Source organism: Mus pahari, chromosome 5 (genome assembly GCF_900095145.1).
Source record: "Mus pahari chromosome 5, PAHARI_EIJ_v1.1, whole genome shotgun sequence".
Classification (NCBI taxonomy): Eukaryota; Metazoa; Chordata; class Mammalia; order Rodentia; family Muridae; genus Mus; species Mus pahari.
Window position 1 is genome coordinate 15,543,851 of NC_034594.1, and position 19,263 is coordinate 15,563,113.

At 48.6% G+C, this 19,263-nt stretch overlaps 2 protein-coding genes across 8 annotated transcripts in view; one reads left to right on the forward strand and one right to left on the reverse strand.

Annotated features, from left to right (window-relative positions):
• The window catches only part of Arhgef4 (Rho guanine nucleotide exchange factor 4), a 136,180-nt gene extending 130,305 nt beyond the window's left edge, over window positions 1–5,875 (forward strand). For 3 of the 5 annotated variants that reach the window (XM_021197307.2, XM_029539391.1, XM_029539392.1), the window contains 5 exons: window positions 176–305; window positions 2,168–2,299; window positions 2,889–3,132; window positions 3,657–3,734; window positions 4,228–5,875. In XM_021197307.2, the coding sequence (XP_021052966.1) occupies window positions 176–305; window positions 2,168–2,299; window positions 2,889–3,132; window positions 3,657–3,734; window positions 4,228–4,379 (736 nt within the window). In that variant the 3' untranslated portion in view covers window positions 4,380–5,875. The remainder of the gene's footprint in view (window positions 1–175; window positions 306–2,167; window positions 2,300–2,888; window positions 3,133–3,656; window positions 3,735–4,227) is intronic. The other 2 variants (XM_029539390.1, XM_021197308.2) reach the window with 2 other exon arrangements.
• Fam168b (family with sequence similarity 168 member B) overlaps window positions 5,789–19,263 on the reverse strand; it is a 32,264-nt gene continuing 18,789 nt past the window's right edge. The window contains exons 4-8 of one of the 3 annotated variants that reach the window (XM_029539393.1): window positions 17,044–17,079; window positions 12,882–13,024; window positions 12,607–12,805; window positions 10,980–11,109; window positions 5,789–10,132 (exon numbers count right to left, since the gene is read on the reverse strand). In XM_029539393.1, coding sequence (XP_029395253.1) covers window positions 10,997–11,109; window positions 12,607–12,805; window positions 12,882–13,024; window positions 17,044–17,079 — 491 coding nt within the window. In that variant the 3' untranslated portion in view covers window positions 5,789–10,132; window positions 10,980–10,996. The remainder of the gene's footprint in view (window positions 10,133–10,979; window positions 11,110–12,606; window positions 12,806–12,881; window positions 13,025–17,043; window positions 17,080–19,263) is intronic. The other 2 variants (XM_021198429.2, XM_021198428.2) reach the window with 2 other exon arrangements.

Here is a 19,263-nt window from a genome sequence, read left to right on the forward strand (position 1 = left end):
TATACATCAATAGTACATTAAACTGTTCGATCTGGAAGTTATGCAGGAAAGGAAGGCTACTGTACTTAATGGGTAAGGCTAAGGGTAATCTCACATGGAACGGCCTCTGGAGAGACTCTACAGCTCTTCCTGCCCTCCAGCTTGCTGCACCCTGCTTCTGTCTGTCCTGTTCCAGGGACTTTAAGAATGTTGAAGCTGCCTTGCACGCCATGAAGAATGTGGCCCAGCTCATCAACGAACGGAAACGAAGACTTGAAAACATCGACAAGATTGCTCAGTGGCAGAGCTCCATAGAGGACTGGGAGGTGAGGGCCCCAGTGCCCAGGAAATCCTGTGGGGTCTTTGCTTGAGAACTGTTCTTACTCAGGAGGGAGGAGAAGCGGGAACCCACTGCACTCCCAGGAGCTGCTGGAAGACAGGTTCTCTTGCACTGGGCCTCTGGTGGCGCCTCCACTTTGGCCCCTAATGGTCTCCTTCCTGTGTGCACCTTCCAGCCACTGTCGGCCTAGGGACAGCCCTAACCCAAGGAACTGTGTTTCTAAGCCACGCTGGTCTGTTTCTCTGCCCCCAGAACAGGCTGGACTGCTAAGTTTTAGATAACTCCTAGAACTTTTTTTTAAAAAAGAATTATTTATTATTAGATCTAAGTACACTGTCGCTGTCTTCAGACACACCAGAAAAGGGTGTCATTACGGATGGTTGTGAGCCACCACATATGGTTGCTGGGATTTGAACTTGGGACCTTTGGAAGAGCAGTCAGTGCTCTTAACCACTGAGCCATCTCTCCAGCCCAACTTCTGAAACTTTTAACAGCCGAGTTTAGAGCCTGTTGGGACTAGAAGTGGATACTCACTTTTTCTGGGTTGCCCATCCCCATGTATCTGGCAGGCAGCAAGTAAAACTGGTGACTATACATCCCTGCTCCTTAAAGGCATGGGGTGGAAGGACTCTGCCCCTTTGCGCACAGCCATCCGCCACCTCTACTCCCTTCCCAGATGGAGCTGTGACGTACTGTGCCAGCTGTCGGGATGAGAACATAAGGGACGCATGGAATAAGGCACAGGAAAGGAGAGAAGTAGAGTCCTGGGCCCTATGCTCGCACCCAGTCCTAGCCCTTGGACTAGCCCTTGGGTAGAGGGAGCAGGACAGTGCAGCAAGCCTGATTCTGAGTCCTGGCCAAGGACTGGAAAGTGCAGTCATCCCCAAATGGATGGCTGCCAGCAGCTCCCGCGGGTCAGTTTCAGGTACTAAATACATCTAGCTGCAGGGGCAAGTTCCTGCCAAGCCCAATTTTTCTCTAAAGCATTTAAAAGACAGTGTTGAGCCATGGCCACAAGTCTGTACTTCAGAGAGTGGGGTCAGGGCCTGGGAGGTAAAGTGCCACCTTGCTCTGCATGTAAGCAAGGGGACCTGGATTCAGATTCCCAGCACCCACATTAAAAAAAAAAAAACTAAAAGTTGGCGTGGTGACACACCTGCCCCTCACTCTTGGTAGACAAGGTCGCTGAGACTTCCTGGCCACCCAGCCTAACTGATTTTATGAGTTCAGTGAAAAGACCCTGCCTCAACGAATAAGGTAGAGATGGCTTGGCAGCTAAAGGTACCTGCTACCAAAACTGCTGAAACTCATGCCAGTCTCCAGGACCCTTTGGTGGCAAGAGGATCCTGCTGCGGCAAGTGTGCATACATCCCTCCCCACAATAAATAAATAAATAAATAAATAAATAATAAAAGTTGTTTTTTTAAAGGTGGAAAGTCTTTAAGACACCTAATCAGATTGATGTTGACCTGTTCCGCCGCCATGCTCACATGGGCACACAACACACCATGCAGAATGAAAAAAATGAACTTTAGGATTTTATTTAGTTCAATAGATCAAAATATTTCAACTGTAACCAACAAACACTTTTGACATAGTTTCATACTTTTTGAGAAATCGCAGTGTACTTCAGTAACATCAGATCCCCAATGCTCGGCAGCCGCCGAAGGCCAGTGGCTAGCACAAAGACCTCCCCGACAGGGGTGGGTCAAACCTACCTTTTTCTCCTCCTGCAGCCACATCTGCAAGGCTGCCTTGTCCACTCACACACACACACACCCCCGAGGCGGGAAGCAGAGCCTAAGGTTGGGCACACTTTCCTCACGGCTCTCTTTGGGGTTCACTCAGGGGGAAGACCTTCTGGTCAGGAGCTCGGAACTCATCCACTCGGGGGAGCTGACCCGTGTGACACAGCCTCAAGCCAGGAGTCAGCAGAGAATGTTTTTTCTCTTTGACCGCCAGCTCATCTACTGTAAAAAGGTATCCGAACCACCCTGCCTTGCCAGACCAGTCCCATGGAGTAGGGCGATTAAGGGCTGGGGCTCTTGTCTAGAGGCAAGGAGCCTGTCAGACTCTGCCCTTGGCCATTCCGTGTCTCCAGAGCCCCAGTCAGGTCCTTAGGACAGGCTCTCCATGAGCCCAGGGACACGGGGTAGCTGTTTGAACAGTGTGTTGTTGAGAATACCCCCCCACACACACACACACACTTTCCTGATCTGGTCACTGCCCACTCCTCAGATCATGTCTCCCTCTGTAAGCCTTTGCCTGTCTCATGATTTCTCTGATGCCAGCAGCCTCTGGCCTCCTTACCGCTAGCTTCTGCTTCTTTCAAACCATGGCACAGTGGCCCCATGCACGAAGCCTTCCTTGTTCTCTCTGCTCTCTCCTGCACCATATGGACTGCTGCTTTAGTTTGTGAGGCTTTCTGCCCACCACTTCATGTGCACCTAGAAAGATTAGACTGTCCTGTCAGTCAGTGGCCTGGAGGGGAGGTGGGCATAGACCCTGGACATGACCAGGGAGTCAGGCAGGCTGCTGGCCAGCCAGGGCTCAGGGCAGCATCTGGCAGGATCTGCTCCGCCGGGACGTGCTGTACTACAAGGGCCGGCTGGACATGGATGACCTGGAGGTGGTAGATGTGGAAGACGGGAAGGACCGAGACCTCCATGTGAGCGTCAAGAATGCCTTCCGTCTGTACTGTGGTACCACGGGGGACAGCCACTTACTGTGTGCCAGGAAGCCAGAACAGAAGCAGCGCTGGCTGAAGGCCTTTGCCAGAGAGAGGGAGCAGGTGCGGCTGGACCAGGAGACAGGTGGGAGAACCTGCTGGGCCTTGCCTAGCCACTGGGGCCCACCCCTGCCTGGTAGAAATGGCCATTCCTGTGGTCAACCCCATCGACTGAGTCTGATGGGAGTAGCTCACTATATGTGCCCATCTGTTGAGACCTGGGGGTGCCCCTTCCCATGAAGCCCTGGAGAGCATGGGGTGGGTACTAGAGAAGCCTTTCCCATCCTTTCCTATTCCTTGGTCACCAGCTTCATGCTTTGGTTTGGTAGCCTCCATAGGAGTGAAGAGCAAGAAGCTAGGTATTAGAGAAGCGGGCAGGGGGTACAGGGTCAGGGTAAGAAATGAGACAGTGGCTCAGGGAGCTCCGTTCTTTCCCTTGGCCGGCAAGACAGAATGGCTGAGCAGGTGAGGGAAGTCCCTGCCGTGCCAGGCTGTCTCACGCGGGATAGGATTGGGGCACAGGAGGATGGCACTGGACTAGAAAGCCCTCCAGGGAGGCTCATGAGCAGCTGAAGGCAAGGCGGGGTCTCACTTGTGCCCTCCCTCCAGGCTTCTCCATCACCGAGCTGCAGAGGAAGCAGGCCATGCTGAACGCCAGCAAGCAGCAGGCCACAGGGAAGCCTAAAGGTAAATGGGGAAGCATCCTAGTCCCTGGGCAGTGCCAGCCTTGACTGTGTTTCCCTCTCCAAAGCAATGGCAGCTAGCCGTCCACATCCTTGGAGATGTTCACTGGTCACCCTTTACAGGCCTCTGTTTTCAAGGGTGGTAAGAGAGATGACAGTGTCTGCTTGACTTCTCTGACCTCCAGGAGACACCAGGAGTTAGAGCTCACCTCCCCAGGCTGCTGAGAGTGTGTCCCAGCTGCCCGTGAACAAGCCATCTCTCCAACTCCATAGATAAGAGGCAGATATCCCAGTGGCCTGGCCAGCCCTCAGGCTGCAGTAGGCCAGGCCAAAAACTGTTGATACCCAGGGATCTTGTGTGCTGTGGTTAGCCCCTCAGGAAGCAAGTCCTGTGTGGAAGATGGAAGAGCTACAGCAGAACCCACAAACAGGCCCCTTTGTCTGCTATCCTTATGACCCCAGGTGTCTCTCTCTCTCTCTCTCTCTCCTCTGTCCAGCTGTGGGCAGGCCAGGATACCTGACCCGCCACAAGCATCCATCATTGCCTGCCAGCCGGCCCCAGCAGCAGGTGTTGGTGCTAGCAGAGCCCAGGCGGAAGCCATCTAACTTCTGGCACAGCATTAGCAGACTGGCGCCTTTCCGCAAGTGAGTCAGCATCCATCAGACAACCTGACAGGCACTTTGTGGACCCGTCCTTTCCTCTCTGAGGCCTATACCATCAGGCCCTCTGCCTGCTTTACAAACTGGAAGTGAACAGGCACAGGGCCATGCTGTATGAAGACTGGGCCCTGCCTCTGGCCCCTTCCCCATGGCTAGTGTGCAGGTACCAGCCTCTGACTATACTCTGGACCTGCGCAGAGCCTCCATCAATGGTAAGCCTGCACGCCACAGCTCTAAACCTCTGGCCAGGCTGTGCCCATAGGCGCATCTGCTCTGGACATTCTTTGGAAAGCTATCATCTCCACTCTCCTGTTTCCTCTGGGTGGGAAACCAAAATCTGTGGCCATGAGCCACCTGCCAAAGTAGGTGTGTGCCCCCTCTGCTCTTGTCCCTTCAGGCCCCCAGTGCACTTGCAACCTGAGAGGTCAGGAACCAGGAATTCTGCACTAACTCTACCCATAGCTGTCCTTATGCCTCCTGGTCCCTCTAGACACTGCTGGCTGCCAGACACCCTCTTTACTTGTGACATGTGTAACGAGAACAAAACCATACAGTCAACTGTGTCCCTGGTTCCAGGTTAGTGACAGTTCCCTGTAGCTGGGGTGGCTGCACACACACCCACCCACCCCCTGTTCACTATGATTTTGGTTGTGTTGTTTCTCTAACACTGGAGAATTGTTAATGACACAGAAAGATTGCCTTACCCTAGTAAGTGTGAGAAGCCATAAGGACTGGACTCTGTGGCCCCTCATGGACGGCCTCCTCGTGGGGCACATGGCCGGGCCTGCACATGGTGCAGAGCCTACAGAACTCGGAAGTAGGGGGTCACTCTTGCGCTGCATCTTCTCTAATCCAAAAGACACATTTAATTTCATAAAGAAACGAATGAAAAGTGACCTGGCTGCTGGTCAGCTGGCGGTGTGTGTCAGTTTCTTCTTGTGTGCTGTCATCCCTCCTGGGGCTGGTGCCCCGCCTCTCCTCTTCTGTTCTCAGCCTAGGGGAGGCGCTGCTCACTAGACCACAGCCTCAGGGTTATGGCAGAAGTGGCTTAAGGTCATTGTTGCAGAGGCCCCAAAGAGGGGTGCAAGAAAGCAGGCCAGGGAGCCCTGGACAGCAGGTGGACAGACTCCCTTCTCACCTCCAAGTACACGAGGCACACGTGGGCTTAGAGGTGGGCTCAGCATCTTCCTTGCTAAACTGAGGGACCCAGGAGGCTTATGTAGAACTGCAGAAGCCTACACCTCCTACAGTACTTAGGAGGGCCCTCCACCAAAGCCAATCAAGGCTGAACACACAGCCTTGTCCGAGTCCCCTAGGAACTTCTTCACTGGGGGAAGTGGTAGCAAGTGCTAGTCAGACCGTCTCCTCTGAAAACACTCCCATGAAAAGATCAGAATATGCAACACAAGTCAATCTTTATTGAAAACTGCAGTATTAATTACATAACAATTCTGGCTACAATAAACGTGCTTTTAAGGGTTTAAATCTGAGCTCATCTACTCATCAGACTGCATAGAAAATTAAAGCCGTGTGAATTTACATCTAATTGAACTGGCTTGGGATGGACAGTGTCCGTCCCTTTGTTCTGACACATAAGTTCCATGAAGAGGCAAGGGATGCCTTTAACACTGGAAGACAATGCTGACTTAAGCATAAAAAAAGTACCAACAACAGTGTAAAAAAGAGTATTTAAAAAAAAAAGTTTAAAAAAAAGAACCTTTTCTGTTTGGTCACAGCCTATCAGGCTCTTTGGGGCCTCCGGCTGCCACAGTAACCCTGCTGGGAGCCAGCCCCCAGTCTGTCCCAAATGCTCTATTACACTGCCCACAGTCTGCACCAGACGCAACCACTGCCCTCCCTGGGAACTGCCTGTATACCCAACCAGGCCCTCACATCTCACGAGCAGCTAGTGCAGTCCTTGGACAGAAAAGCTGCTGCCTCCCATGCCATGATTCTAGTCAGATTTATTCTGCAGGCTTTCTGTTCTTCACATGAACAGGGAGGGGTAGGGAAGAGAAGACTCCGTTAAGACACGGGGAAGCACTGTTACTTACTGTTCTACTGAGACCACATTATCACTCCATCAAGTACAGAAGACAGGACAGGAATAAGCAACTCAGGAAACAAACCCTGGGAGGTGTGCTGGACATGAGAGGAAGCTCTGCTACACGCTTGCCCTCCGCAACCCTCAAAGCACCAGAGGAAAGGACCAGTAGCTGCCACACTTGCCACTGCACCCTGGGAGGTCCTGCGCCACCCGGCAATGCCAGATAGACCACAAGTACAGATGCCAGTTGCTGAAAGAAGGTGGCCCCACAGCAATACTAAACTCTAATATTCAGAAGGAGAACTAAGGAAATCTGAGACAGCCCCACTGTGTAAAGCTGGTGCTTGCCAGCCTCTCCCAACCATGGGCACACTCAAAGGTTGAATCAGAAGCCAGGAAGCTCAAGCCTCCCGCTCCTGGAGAATGACTCTCCTCTCACTGTACCATAAAAACATCAGTCTGCTCCTCCAGCCTCCTGTTCCATCAAAACAACAAAACACACCAGGTACATGGCTAAAGAAAGGTAGGACACTCAACAACCAATGCAAACACTGCCTCTGCAAAACACTCACAAGCTGCTACTCGGAATGGCAACTGGTAGTCAACAGCCACTCAACAGTTCTTTCAGGAAGACCACAACACAGAGACAACAGTTCCCGAGGCCACTTCCATGCCTGTAGCCTAACTGACCCAATTCTGATGGTGGGTTTGCTTCTCAAGAGTCAAGGAGCTCATAGGTTCCAATACTCCACAACGCCACACTGCAATCAGCAGCAGCCGAGGAAGGAAGCCCCCTAGCCTCAGGGACAGCAGCAGAACATAAGCTTGAGTACATATACATACATACATACATACATACATACAGCAGAACATAAGCTTGAGTACATATACATACATACATACATACACACACACACACACACACACACACACACACACACACACACCCTTAACAGCGATGTCAGTGTCCATAGGGATCAGATGCTCTGCTTGCCTGTCAATTCAGCTGAAGGACTCTAGTCAGGAATGGAATGTCACACTCATAGAAAGCACAATGTCTTGGAATGTTCCTCAATGTTTTGGGATACCTGTGCAGCCATGTAATAGAATACTGACCCAATCCTGTTCCTTAATTTTACTGAAACTGAATGTTGTTAAAGTCACCACCTGTGACAGTTCACTACCATCCATATATCCAGATTTTCACCTGGTACGGATCTCTCACAAGCAGATTCCATAGTGATGACCTGATAGCTTCAAAACAGACACGATTTGCACCCAGGTGAGTTGTATACTACAGAGGTGTTTGACAATCACTCCATTTCAACAGTTCCAGGGCAAGTGTGTGAAGCTGATGTGATCAGGAGGGCGACAGCCCCTCCCTCTCTCTTGAGAACTCAGGGCCTGTGGATACACACACTGTGTGCTGCTGCAAGCAGACCCAAAGTCTTGGTAACTTTCTGCTGCAGGCAAACAACTCTACCCTTTCCAGGCAGGGAGATAGCTATGTTTAGTTGGGGATGGATAAAGGGAACTTTTTCAAACACATGAAAATCACAGGTACATTTGTTATAAAGAGCTGTGATTATTCACCTGGGATTAGTCACCTTCTGTCTGATGTGTCCAGGGAAAACTTAGAACTCCCAACACTGCACATGATCCACCACAGGGATGGGATCCCAACACGGAAGCACGGATGCAGGCTGCGTGCTACAGCAAATGTCTATCTCTGTGCAATGTGTGCTTTCTTGTGCTACCCCTCTCCCCATGCACATGCACATCCAAGCACACACGCACATGCCCGCGCTCGTGCGCGCGCGCGCACGCACGCGCACACACACACACACACACACACACTCACTCATAAGTGCTCACGAGGCAATTAAACATACTCATCCATAAACTTTCTATGTTCATGGACATAAGGAATGAGGAATCTTCTGTTCACACTGATCCATGCAGTAATCTTCCTAAACTTCTCAAAAAATAAAATGCTTAAAAAAAAATTATGGAGAGCATTACTATAAAAATAAGGTCACCAAAGGTTCCATATTCAGGTGACCCATCCTCTAGCCAAGTTGACTGCCACTGTGGCGACCTCTATACCAACACGGAAGCCCTGACTTAGCTACCAGAGACAAGCACCCCTTCCAACCAAAGCCCCAGCAATTCAATGGGGCTGAAAAAGATGCAAAACTCACCCCCAATTGACAGACCCCAGAGAGGTCCTCAGGCCCTGCCCCTTTGACCCACACTGAACAGAAACACTCTCACAGATTCAAGTCAGGCATATTCAGGCAAAAGGAACCCTTGTGATTTCTCATGTACACACTCAAAATCTTTCCCACCACAGAACCTTCCAAGCAAACGCACTCCTGAACTGCCTGGCCCTTTCCGCTTTTCACATCTGCTTGGTACTGAGTGCCTTCAGTGACAGAAGAGAGTGGCAACAAAAGAGGCTCACAAACCACTTATGCAGGCTTCCCAGGCCTCACCCCGCTAGTCAGAGAGGTCAGCCTCAGGTGAATGACCCCAAGACAAGCTACATTATTTCTACATTTTTAGACATAATCACAGCTCTGCTTCTCTACAAGAAACATGAGGAACTAACTTAAAAATACACTTATTCCCTTGTAACCAGTCTTAAATGTACAACACTCTCCACAACACACAGCTGAAATCTTTGTGGGAGAATACAGCAGTGCCTGTGTCTTTAGCTGACTCAAATATTCTCGGGGGGGGGGGGGGAGGGGAATGGTTCCCTAAGCAAATTAAAGCAAAAGACAACACTGCCTCAGTGTGGCTGCTTCTCTTTGACATCTTCCCTCCTAGGAAGACAGTTTACTTCTATAATGGACTTTCCCAACAGTCCCAACAGATACACAGAACATTATCCTGTAAGACATACAGAGGAAACTCGGATGGCAGACCCTGCTCTGACACACAGACCACTCTTCACCCCAGCTGGACTGGTCACCAAGCTCCTATATTTCCTGATAAGTTTCAGGTAGATCCCTGTTCTCCAGAGCACACTCCAGCTGAAATGGAGAGGGACCCCATTATCCCTGCTGCTGCTGTTGTCTGGAGCTGCTGCAGGCGTGCGCTCTCTTTCTCTCTCCCCCAGTCCCTGCGGCTCCCTTCAGGATCAGTCAGTCAGTGCCAAAAAAACAGACTGCTGAAAGCTACAAGTCTGTGTCCATACCTGGCAACCCCAGCACCCTGAGAGTCCCCTCCAGCACTCCCCACCCTTCAGTGAGGACATCCCTTGCACGAGTGTAACTGAGACTCAGCGTACATCACAGAGGTGCATGAGTGACAGGCTGGGAATGTGATCCAGTCCTTTGGGTTTTGCATATGATGGTTTTGCATCAGTCACTGCAGGTAGATTGAGCAAGCTTTGTTTTTGTTTGTTTTTATAAACATGCATTCAACTAGATATGATTCAGAATAGAGTAATACTCCCTTTTTATCATTACAGTTAGCTAAAAAATTTGCCAGGCAGTCCACAAAACAGGATTTGCTTTAAAACCAACCCAGAGTTAGTTGGAGACTAGCGAGCTGGGACCTGCTGGGCTGGGGCGCAGTCATGTTTAGCTAAGTGTCGGAGCAGTAAGAAGAAAGTCCTGGTTGGAGGCACAAGGCCTGCAGCACCAGCTGTGGAACTCAATGAAGACTGCACAGCTCCATCCTCAAATCTGGGAAAGAATGACAACAGTCAGACAGGCTCTTGGCACCTGTGCTGTACCAGTTCCAGAAGGCAGCAGTACCCAAAGCTTCGGCACCTGGTTCCCACCCACCTTACAGACACACCCTATGCTCCCTGACCCATTATACCTGGAGCCCTACACACTGCAGCAAAGAGAAGTGATACAAGCCCACTTCAGAAGCAGCAAGATGAGCAGTTAACACTCAATGCCCCCCTTCCCTCTTCCCTCATTGGATGTCCCAATAAGAATAATGACATAATGAGGTAAGGCCTAGGGTGCCATTCGTGGGCAGGTGGGCCGAGGCTGTAAGGAAGGGAGGTGAGCAAGGAGGGCAAGCTGGAGAAAGCAAGCCAATTAGCCCCCATCCTCACGGTGTGTGGGTCAGTTTCTGCTCAGATTCCCATTATGATGGGTTGTAATTGTAGTCACTGTAAGCCAGGCCAAGCCAACTCTTCCCTTCCCCAAGGTACTCTTTTTTTTTTTTTTTCTAATTTTTATTTATTTATTTATTTTTTAAGATTTTATTTATTTATTATATGTAAGTACACTGTAGCTGTCTTCAGACACTCCAGAAGAAGAGTGTCAGATCTTGTTACGGATGGTTATGAGCCACCATGTGGTTGCTGGGATTTGAACTCTGGACCTTCGGAAGAGCAGTCGGGTGCTCTTACCCGCTGAGCCATCTCACCAGCCCCCCCAAGGTACTCTTGCTCAGTGTTTTACCATATTGACAGATAAGCAAACTAGCCCAGCGCTTGTATCTAGTCAGTTTTGCAGTTTCCTCAGAGAAGTGCACCTCAGCAGGACCCACCCAGCCTCCTTCACCAATACTCACATTAATTTGCAGGGCAATCACCACTGTGGGGGCACATAGCTGTAGGTGGGTGTTCCTGGGGCTCGGTATGTGGGGACAGTGACCGGGTGAGGGGCTACAGGAGTTGGAGAATGAGCAGTCAGCAGGGTACCTGGAAGAAAGAACACGTCATAAGGAAGTACAAGTGACTGCTAGAGAGAGCTCCATCATGTGGCCTCTGATAGCACATCATGACCTGACTTCCTGTGGGGAGGTGGGATGGGAAGGAGATAGGAGCGGAGGGAAGAGGGATTGCCTTGGTCTTGAACCAGAAGGGTCAAACCTCCAAACGGATTATCCAAAGTGATGAAAGGCATTATTAGTGCAGCAGTCGGTGGTCATAGTATGCTTGTAAATCCTCTTCAGACTAAGCACACTAATTTTGGCAGATCACATGACTACAAAATGAAAATGTGAATCTACGCCCCTTAAACAGGAAAGAGATTCTGACACATGAACAGCAGAGGTGAATGTGGAGAATAGTGTGGTAAGTGAAGAAGGACGGTGTGTGTCCCCACTCACGTGAAGTGCTCAACACTGTCAAATTCAGACACAGAACACGGAATAGTGGATGCTACACCTCAAGAAAGGAGAATGGCCTCTCTGTTTAATGGGTAGAGGAGATTTAGATTTGCAGGGTCTATGTTCTGGAGGCCTGTTTCACAATACACTGAGTTATATACTGGAGGGAGAGGACAGAGAGGGGAAAAGAGAAAAAGACCATGAACACACGCATGAGGGAGTTCTGTTCCATTCACACGTACACTCAGCAATGGCTCTGAGGTTAAGCCGCACCTCCACATCTCAAGGTGGAAGCAAATCCTTGCTGCTCACTCCTCCTGTGCCAGCGGTCCCCAGGCAGGCAGGCAGGCAGGCAGCAGTCTACACTAGTTTTCCTTAACAACAAATCCAGAAAACTCAAAGTGGAAATGATACAGAATCCCACAGTGCTAGAGCTAACATAATTTCCTTATGTTGACATCCAGGAAAAAATTGTATAAGGGATGGCTTCATTTTTTTCCCTTTAAATTTCAGTCATGGAGAACCCGGTGACTTTGTATGGAACAGCCTGAAGGCAGCTACATATATTTAAATGTCAAGAGGTGGCCCCTTCCTTAGACCTGCCATCAAACCTCTAGCTTCCACGGAGGAATGTCCCAACTCACTTTCCTGATTCAATCAATAAATGGCATAGGATTTTTACAAGCAGCTATTCCCTCTATCAACACAAAGCCAGCCTTCTTCGAGAAACTTTCTCATTACTGCAACCTCAACAACAGAGACAGCTGGCCTATCTGGAACTGCTCAGTTTAGCTACTCACTGAAGGAGCCAAATGAGGGCTACCTGAACACTCCTCATTCCTACTGCCAAATGGCCACCTAGCTCACTAACAAGGCAGGTATTCAGTTAAGTTCCACAGTGGAGAGGCCACTTGACTCATGCCTGTTCCTGATAGGAGAAAGGGAAGAAAGAGAAGGGGCCGACTCAGCAGTGCTTTCACACAACTGAAGTCATGAGACTCAGAGGCCATGGGTCAAAAGCTTCATGGATTCTCCCCACTTCAGCAGGCCTCAGGGTACCACAGAACACACAAGAACTAGGACTCACCTGCTGACATGGCCATTGTGGTCCCAGCAACCATGCCCATGGTGACCCCACTGCCTCTAGGAGGAGGGATGGGAGCAGGGTAGACTGTTGCTGGCATGCCATTGGGCTGCACCACTGTGGTGTGGTGAATGACGTGAGGAGGTGCTGCATACAGAGGTTGTGTGTAGTACGTGCCTTGCTGTGGGGAAAACAGAGACAACTGCCAAAGGGTCCCAGGGCTGTAGGGAGATGATGGAGCCAGCCCTCCCCCAGGTGTAGGGCATGCCCAAGCATACCTGGGCGTATGGGCTCTGCTGGGGGTAGGCACTTCTCACTGGGTACACAGCCGTCTGGTAAGGATTGGGGGAAGAGGAGTATGGTGGAACAGCTCCGCTGGTTGGAGAACAGGACACTTTGTAAGGTGTGCCAGGAGTGTAGCCTGGAACAAAGAAACCAAAGGCCTGAGCTCACCTAGCCAACACCAGACACGGACAGCTCTACAGAGAGGAGTCAGGGCCACTATCAATCATGAACACAGTGGAGCCCTGCTGCCACTGCAGCCCCCTCTCTCCTCTACCTGGATCTCTATACTTTGTGTGCAGGTACACACGTGCAGTGCTAAGTCCTGCAGAGCACATACACACACAAGAACCTGTCCTGTCTTGCTGGATAGAAACTGCTATAGGGTCTCTCTAAGCTCAATTTTGCATTAATGGCACATATACCTTTTCACCCTACATTGAGGATCTAATCTTAGGGAAATAAGCATATACACAAACGAAACTACACTGCAAGCAAGCAGTACATTGCTCATTACAGCAAAGCTTAAAAAAAAACAAAAAAACAAACAAACAAACAAACAAAAAACCAACAAAATGTCAAAGCCTGGCAAAGCACCTTATTGTAAAGACATGAGTCACAGGAGTAGGCTGACTTGCACCATCACCAAAGATAAAATGAAACACTAAACACTAAAGCAGAGTATTAGACAGAACACATGAGAAGATGCTAAAGAAATGGCTCAGCAATTAAGAGCACATATTGCTCTTCTAGAGGACCTGAGTTCAGTTCCACCCACAACTCCAGCTCCAGAGGATCCAACAACTCTTCTGCCCTCCAGGGGCACTGGACTTAACATGTACAACCCCCTCCACACATACACAAATAATTTCTTAAAATAAAAGGGGGCAGGTCATATAAAGCTACATGATGAAGAAGAGAAGAGAAGATGGCACCCTACAGCCACGTGAGGCTATTTCTAAAACCTGTACTAACAGGTCACAGGAATGAGGACAGGTACCTGAAGCTGAGGAAGAGCTCCACAAGAGCAGAGAGACTAACTGGCTCCTGAAGGAGCAGCAGAGACAGGGGTCTTTCTTAGGGCCAGGAGAATTCAGACCACTGCAACTGCCAATGACCAGACTCTAGTGCCTCCTGTGGATCGGTATCTTGCTGATACACAAGACAAGCTCCAAGGTAACTATGGAGTGAAGGTAGACCAATACATGCTGCAAACAGCTGAGAGGAAACCCTTGGAAGAATTCAATGACTGAGAACTAGGTAGTGGACAGGGGCAGGAGAGTCTTTCAGAAGTATGCAACCCACAGACTATGGTGGCGGTGTACAGCCATCCAAACACAGCACAACACTGCACTTGAATTCTGAGGACAGTTTGCAGGCTTCCTCAGTCTTACTCTCTACATGTGTTCTCTGCGAAGGCCTTCATGGCCTTCATGCTTTTGTTGCTGTAAACATGGGCACAGAGCACTCGGCTGTCCATGGGTGTGTCAGAATCCCTAGCCCTGACAGACAGGTCTTGGAGATGCAAGCAACAGCCCCTCTCGGGGCCACAATAGAATTTGGAAAACATGTTCTCCAGCCTTACACACAAATCCTCATCAACAGGAGACTCTGATCCAGCCACATAAACACTGCTTAGCAATCATTAAGAAAAAATTACAAATTACAAATCCATCGAATTTCCAAAGTAAGCCAGCCCCAGAACAGCATATAACAATGATCTGATTTACATATCCAACAACTGACCTGCCCACCTCAAAAGTAACAGATATATGACTTATGTATTTTGAAATCCCCAAGTCTTAAATGTGTGGAAGTAGTCAGGAAAGGGAAGTCCTACTGACATAATGAAAATGTCCCAAGACTGTTTTAGGCAATGGCTCCACAGTCAGTGCTGAAGTCCAACTGTGGAGATCCATCAAAATACACACTAAATATGTGAGTGTTTGTGTAGAAACTGTGTCTCAATTTTAAAGGGTGAACTGAATATAAACAATTTTAATTTGAAATTTTAGTTTTAATTATATTTTTAGTAGAGAGAATTAATGACCTCTACAATATCTACCATTTTTAATATATCAACATTCAATACTGGTGCTTTGCCAAGAAAGCCAAATACGCAGATTTTTCCATTAGGATTTATAAAGCAAGTTAAAAGAGCACATAAGGAGACCATCACAGCTTGGATCTGAAGGATCTCTCCAAAAGCCTGGTCTGCAGTGTGGTAGTGTGGGGCCTAGTGGTGAATTCTTTAGGTGACTGGGGTGTGTGTACTGTGGGATAGATGCATAAGATGGGGGCTTCTACTTTATCATGTTCTGCCTGGCCACACGCCCAAATAATGGGACTAAGTCCTCATGGATGGAAATCTCCGAAACTGTGAGCCTAATAAAGCCTTTCTCTGAAAAGGAAGCCGCCCGCCCACCTTGGACATCTGTTACAGGGCAAACAGCAAACACCATCCCTTTATCCCACTGCTCAACTCCTGGTCTTTACAAAGGATAAAAAGGAAAAGGATGAATATGGTACATGCATTCTGAAACTCAAATCTTTCAGTATGTTCAACTTTATTATATGCCAATTATACCACAACAAATCTGTAAGACATTTTTAAGTTAGGGAGAAGCCATGTAAGATCCATCCATTCAGGTTTCAGTGACACAGCAAGGGGAAGGACCAGGGGAGCCCAATCGCCTCCCAAGTGAGTACTCTGTGCAAGGAGTCCTGACCTGCCACCGAGCCAGGTCCTACTGTAGGTGACCAGGAAAGATCTGACCCTCTGCATGAGGTCCTTGACTTTTAGTAGGAAATGGGGGGGGGGGGGGAGTAGAGTGCTCACAGCATCGTGGATATAGGAGAGAGAGAAACCAAGTCAGGGTGGGAGCAAGACTGCCACAAAAGGAACTATATAGGACTGGAGTAGAGAAATTAAGTACACCATACCACCCAACCAAACCAGTCCTTCACTTATCACATCCATCATCACGCTAGACAGTACAACTGCTGAACAAGTGGCCTTGCTAAGTCTGATTCCTACTCAATCTCTTCCATCTAGTTTCTGCCCCATTATTTCCAGGAATTTCAATTGAGTCATCTTGCTAGAACTGGGCATGGAAGTATGTGTCTGCAGCTGCACTCTAAAGACAGAGGAAGGAGACTATGGATCTGAGGCTAGCATGGGGGCAGTGCTTAAAACCAAAAATACAGAAGGGAGAGAGAACAAAATTCTCTGAGGGATCACTAAAATCACTTGAAGGAAATATCGACAATCAAAATGTTCATGTGGTCCAGCAGTGGTGGCGCACGCCTTTATTCCCAGCACTTGGGAGGTGGAGGCTGGCAGATCTCTGAGTTTGAGGCCAGCCTGGTCTACAGAGTGAGTTCCAGGACAGCCAGGGCTACATAAAGAGACCCTGTCTTGCAAAAACAAAGTACAAACCAAACCAAACAACAAAATGCTCAAGTGAGCCACACTATGAGGACAGACCCTGGGTGTCCCTCCCGGTGGAGCCATGTTCAGAATCTGTGGTGCTAGTCAGTTCTCACTTGGCCTGAAAAACAGGGCCCACCACACCATTGCCCAACATCAAAACCAAGCATTCCTGAAATGGGAGCACTAATAACAAGTGCTTTAGGCGTGGCAATAGTGTTGCACATACTGTTTGATACGTGTAAAAGTCACCACATGATGCATGAGCTTTGCTTCAGAACAACCCAGGAACACTGACGGCTTACAGCTGACACAGCCAAGTGACTGGGGAAGTGGCTGCACTCTTACAAGTCAGGGGATGCATCTGAAAAGTGTTTCTACTGAAAACTCTCTAAGGGTGTTATTCAAGACTGGCCTAGACTACACAGTAAGATCTCAATCCAACCATACCGTATAGGCTGGAGAGAATGCTCAGCAGTTAAGAGCACTGGCTGCTCTTACAGAGGAGAACAGTTTCCAGCACCCACGGCGGCTCATCATCTGCAACTCTAGTTCCAGGGGATCTGACACACTCTTCTGGCCAACTCAGGCACTGGGCACACACATATATGCAGGCAAGCACTCATACATGTCAGTGCTTAAATCTTAAAGGCAAACAAGCAAGCAAGCAAGCAAACAAACAAACAAAACACAAAGGGCCATGAACACAGCTCGAACAGAGCACTTGCCTAACATGTGCAAGACCCTGGGTTCAATCTCCAGCACTGCAAACAAAAACAAACAAAAACATCATTTTTTTAAAAACAAAGTATTTTTTAAGGTTAAGGTAAGCTGTTACAGATCTAAAGGAGGCAAAAGATACACACATTCGGCTTCATAAACAGATTCAATATGTAGCATTAAATAGATCCTCATTCCAAGTATTCAACAGTATTGGCCATTTCTCAGTGTGATGCGTTCAGGAGGGACAATGGCCGCTAGCCCACATGTCTACACCACAGAACTATTGGGAGGTCAGATACAGTTGCAGATGCTTCTTACAGGGGAAAATTCTCTACAATATGTCTCTCTCACCTTCTGAGAAGCTACTGAAGGAAATACTCCACAGGCAAAGTGGAAACTGAGAAAGGCGGCAAGGGAACAGAACAGAAGGCAAAAGGCCCACATCCGGCAGAAGAGAGCTTCAGCACAGGAGCCAGGCGATGGCAGGAGCGGGCTCCTGAACGAGCACAAGAAAGCACAGTACTAGAACAGCCCATGGGCCAGAAACACACAACTAGAGATCTCAGGAGTCCGAGTAAGACTCCTGAGAGGTTCTGGATAGGTTGTTCAAAGGAGCAACAGAATCCTTGTCGCTGAATCAACAACAACAAAACAACACACCTCCCACCACAACAAACCGACAGTCAGCAACAGGAGTCTAGTGGGTCAGGACAGATAGGCAAGGCATTCTAATGTGGGGTAGCAAACAACTGATCTCCTTCCTTCCCAAGACAGTGTCTCGTAGCCTAGGAAGACCTCACGTTTGCTATATAGCAGATTTCCCTGATTACCCCGCATCTCCGATTCTCCTGCCTCTATCCCCACAAAGAGCCACCGTGCAGGCTGTTTGCAGTATGGAGATTCTGTGTGCTGGGTAAGCACTCACTGTACCAACTGAGTCAGTCATACCCCTAGTCCCCTGCTTCAATTGTAAAAAGCTTTCTACAAGTATAGGTACTGTTAGATTCTGTGCATATATACCTAAGAGGGAAAGACTTCTGCAATTCCACAGTCAACACTCCAGTGCTATTTCAAGTAGTTGGTCATACAATAAGCTTTCTGTTTAAGCAAGCCTGGAATCTCATTTCAGAGACATATTTCTGCATTTAAAATGTATGTTTTATTTTCATTTGTTAAATATCTTTCATAAACAAATTATCAATGCCAGATAAGTACTGTGATAGCCAGCTTAATGGAACTGTTACCTGCTCTAAGATGCATCTGTATTTGTGTTTGCCTAATTACTGCTGTAGTGTATCTCTCAGCAACAAGTTTGTCTTTTAAAAACATGCTCTAGCAGGGCATGGTGGTACAGCCTTTAATTCCAGCAGAGCCTTTAATTCTGGAGAGGTAGAGTTAGGAAGATCTCTGTGAGTTTGAGTCTAGCCTAGCCTACACAGTGAGCTCCAGGCCAGCCAGGGCTACAGTAATCACTAATCAGTTACTTTTTCCTGAGGCTTTCAGATCATCAGTGCACCCCAGGCATTCAGTGGGACAGGGGTAAGAGGACTGGAGTGCACTAAGTGCCAGGCCTGCCCAATGTCTGATCAAGATCCTCCCACAATATCGACAGTTCCAAGGACGAGATCACCGTTCCCAGATTGGTCACCAATCACCAAGAGTTAAGCCTTCACTAGTTCAATTCCCATTAAGTCTACAACCATGAAAAGCCTACTCTGGGGGCTGGTGAGATGGCTCAGTGGGTAAGAGCACTGACTGCTCTTCTGAAGGTCCTGAGTTCAGATCCCAGCAACCACATGGTGGCTCACAACCATCCGTAATGAGATCTGATGCCCTCTTCTGGTGTGTCTAAAGACAGCTACAGTGTACTTACATATAATAAAAAATACATCTTAAAAAAAAAGAAAAGAAAAGAAAAGCCTACTCTGAATTCATCTGTCATTGTTCATCATTCATTGTTCAAAATAAATGGATCTCCATTTAGATCATGGAACAGGATATTATCACCAAAGCCACCACAGATCCCAAGGCTCTCAGACTCCTGTGACACATTTACAACTGCATTAACAAAGGGGGCTGGAGCAGGGCGTGGTGGCGGACGCCTTTAATCCTAGCACTCGGAAGGCAGAAGCAGGTGGATTTCCGAGTTCGAGGCCAGGCTGGTCTACAAAGTGAGTTCCAGGACAGCCAGGGCTACACAGAGAAACCCTGTCTCAACAAAAAAA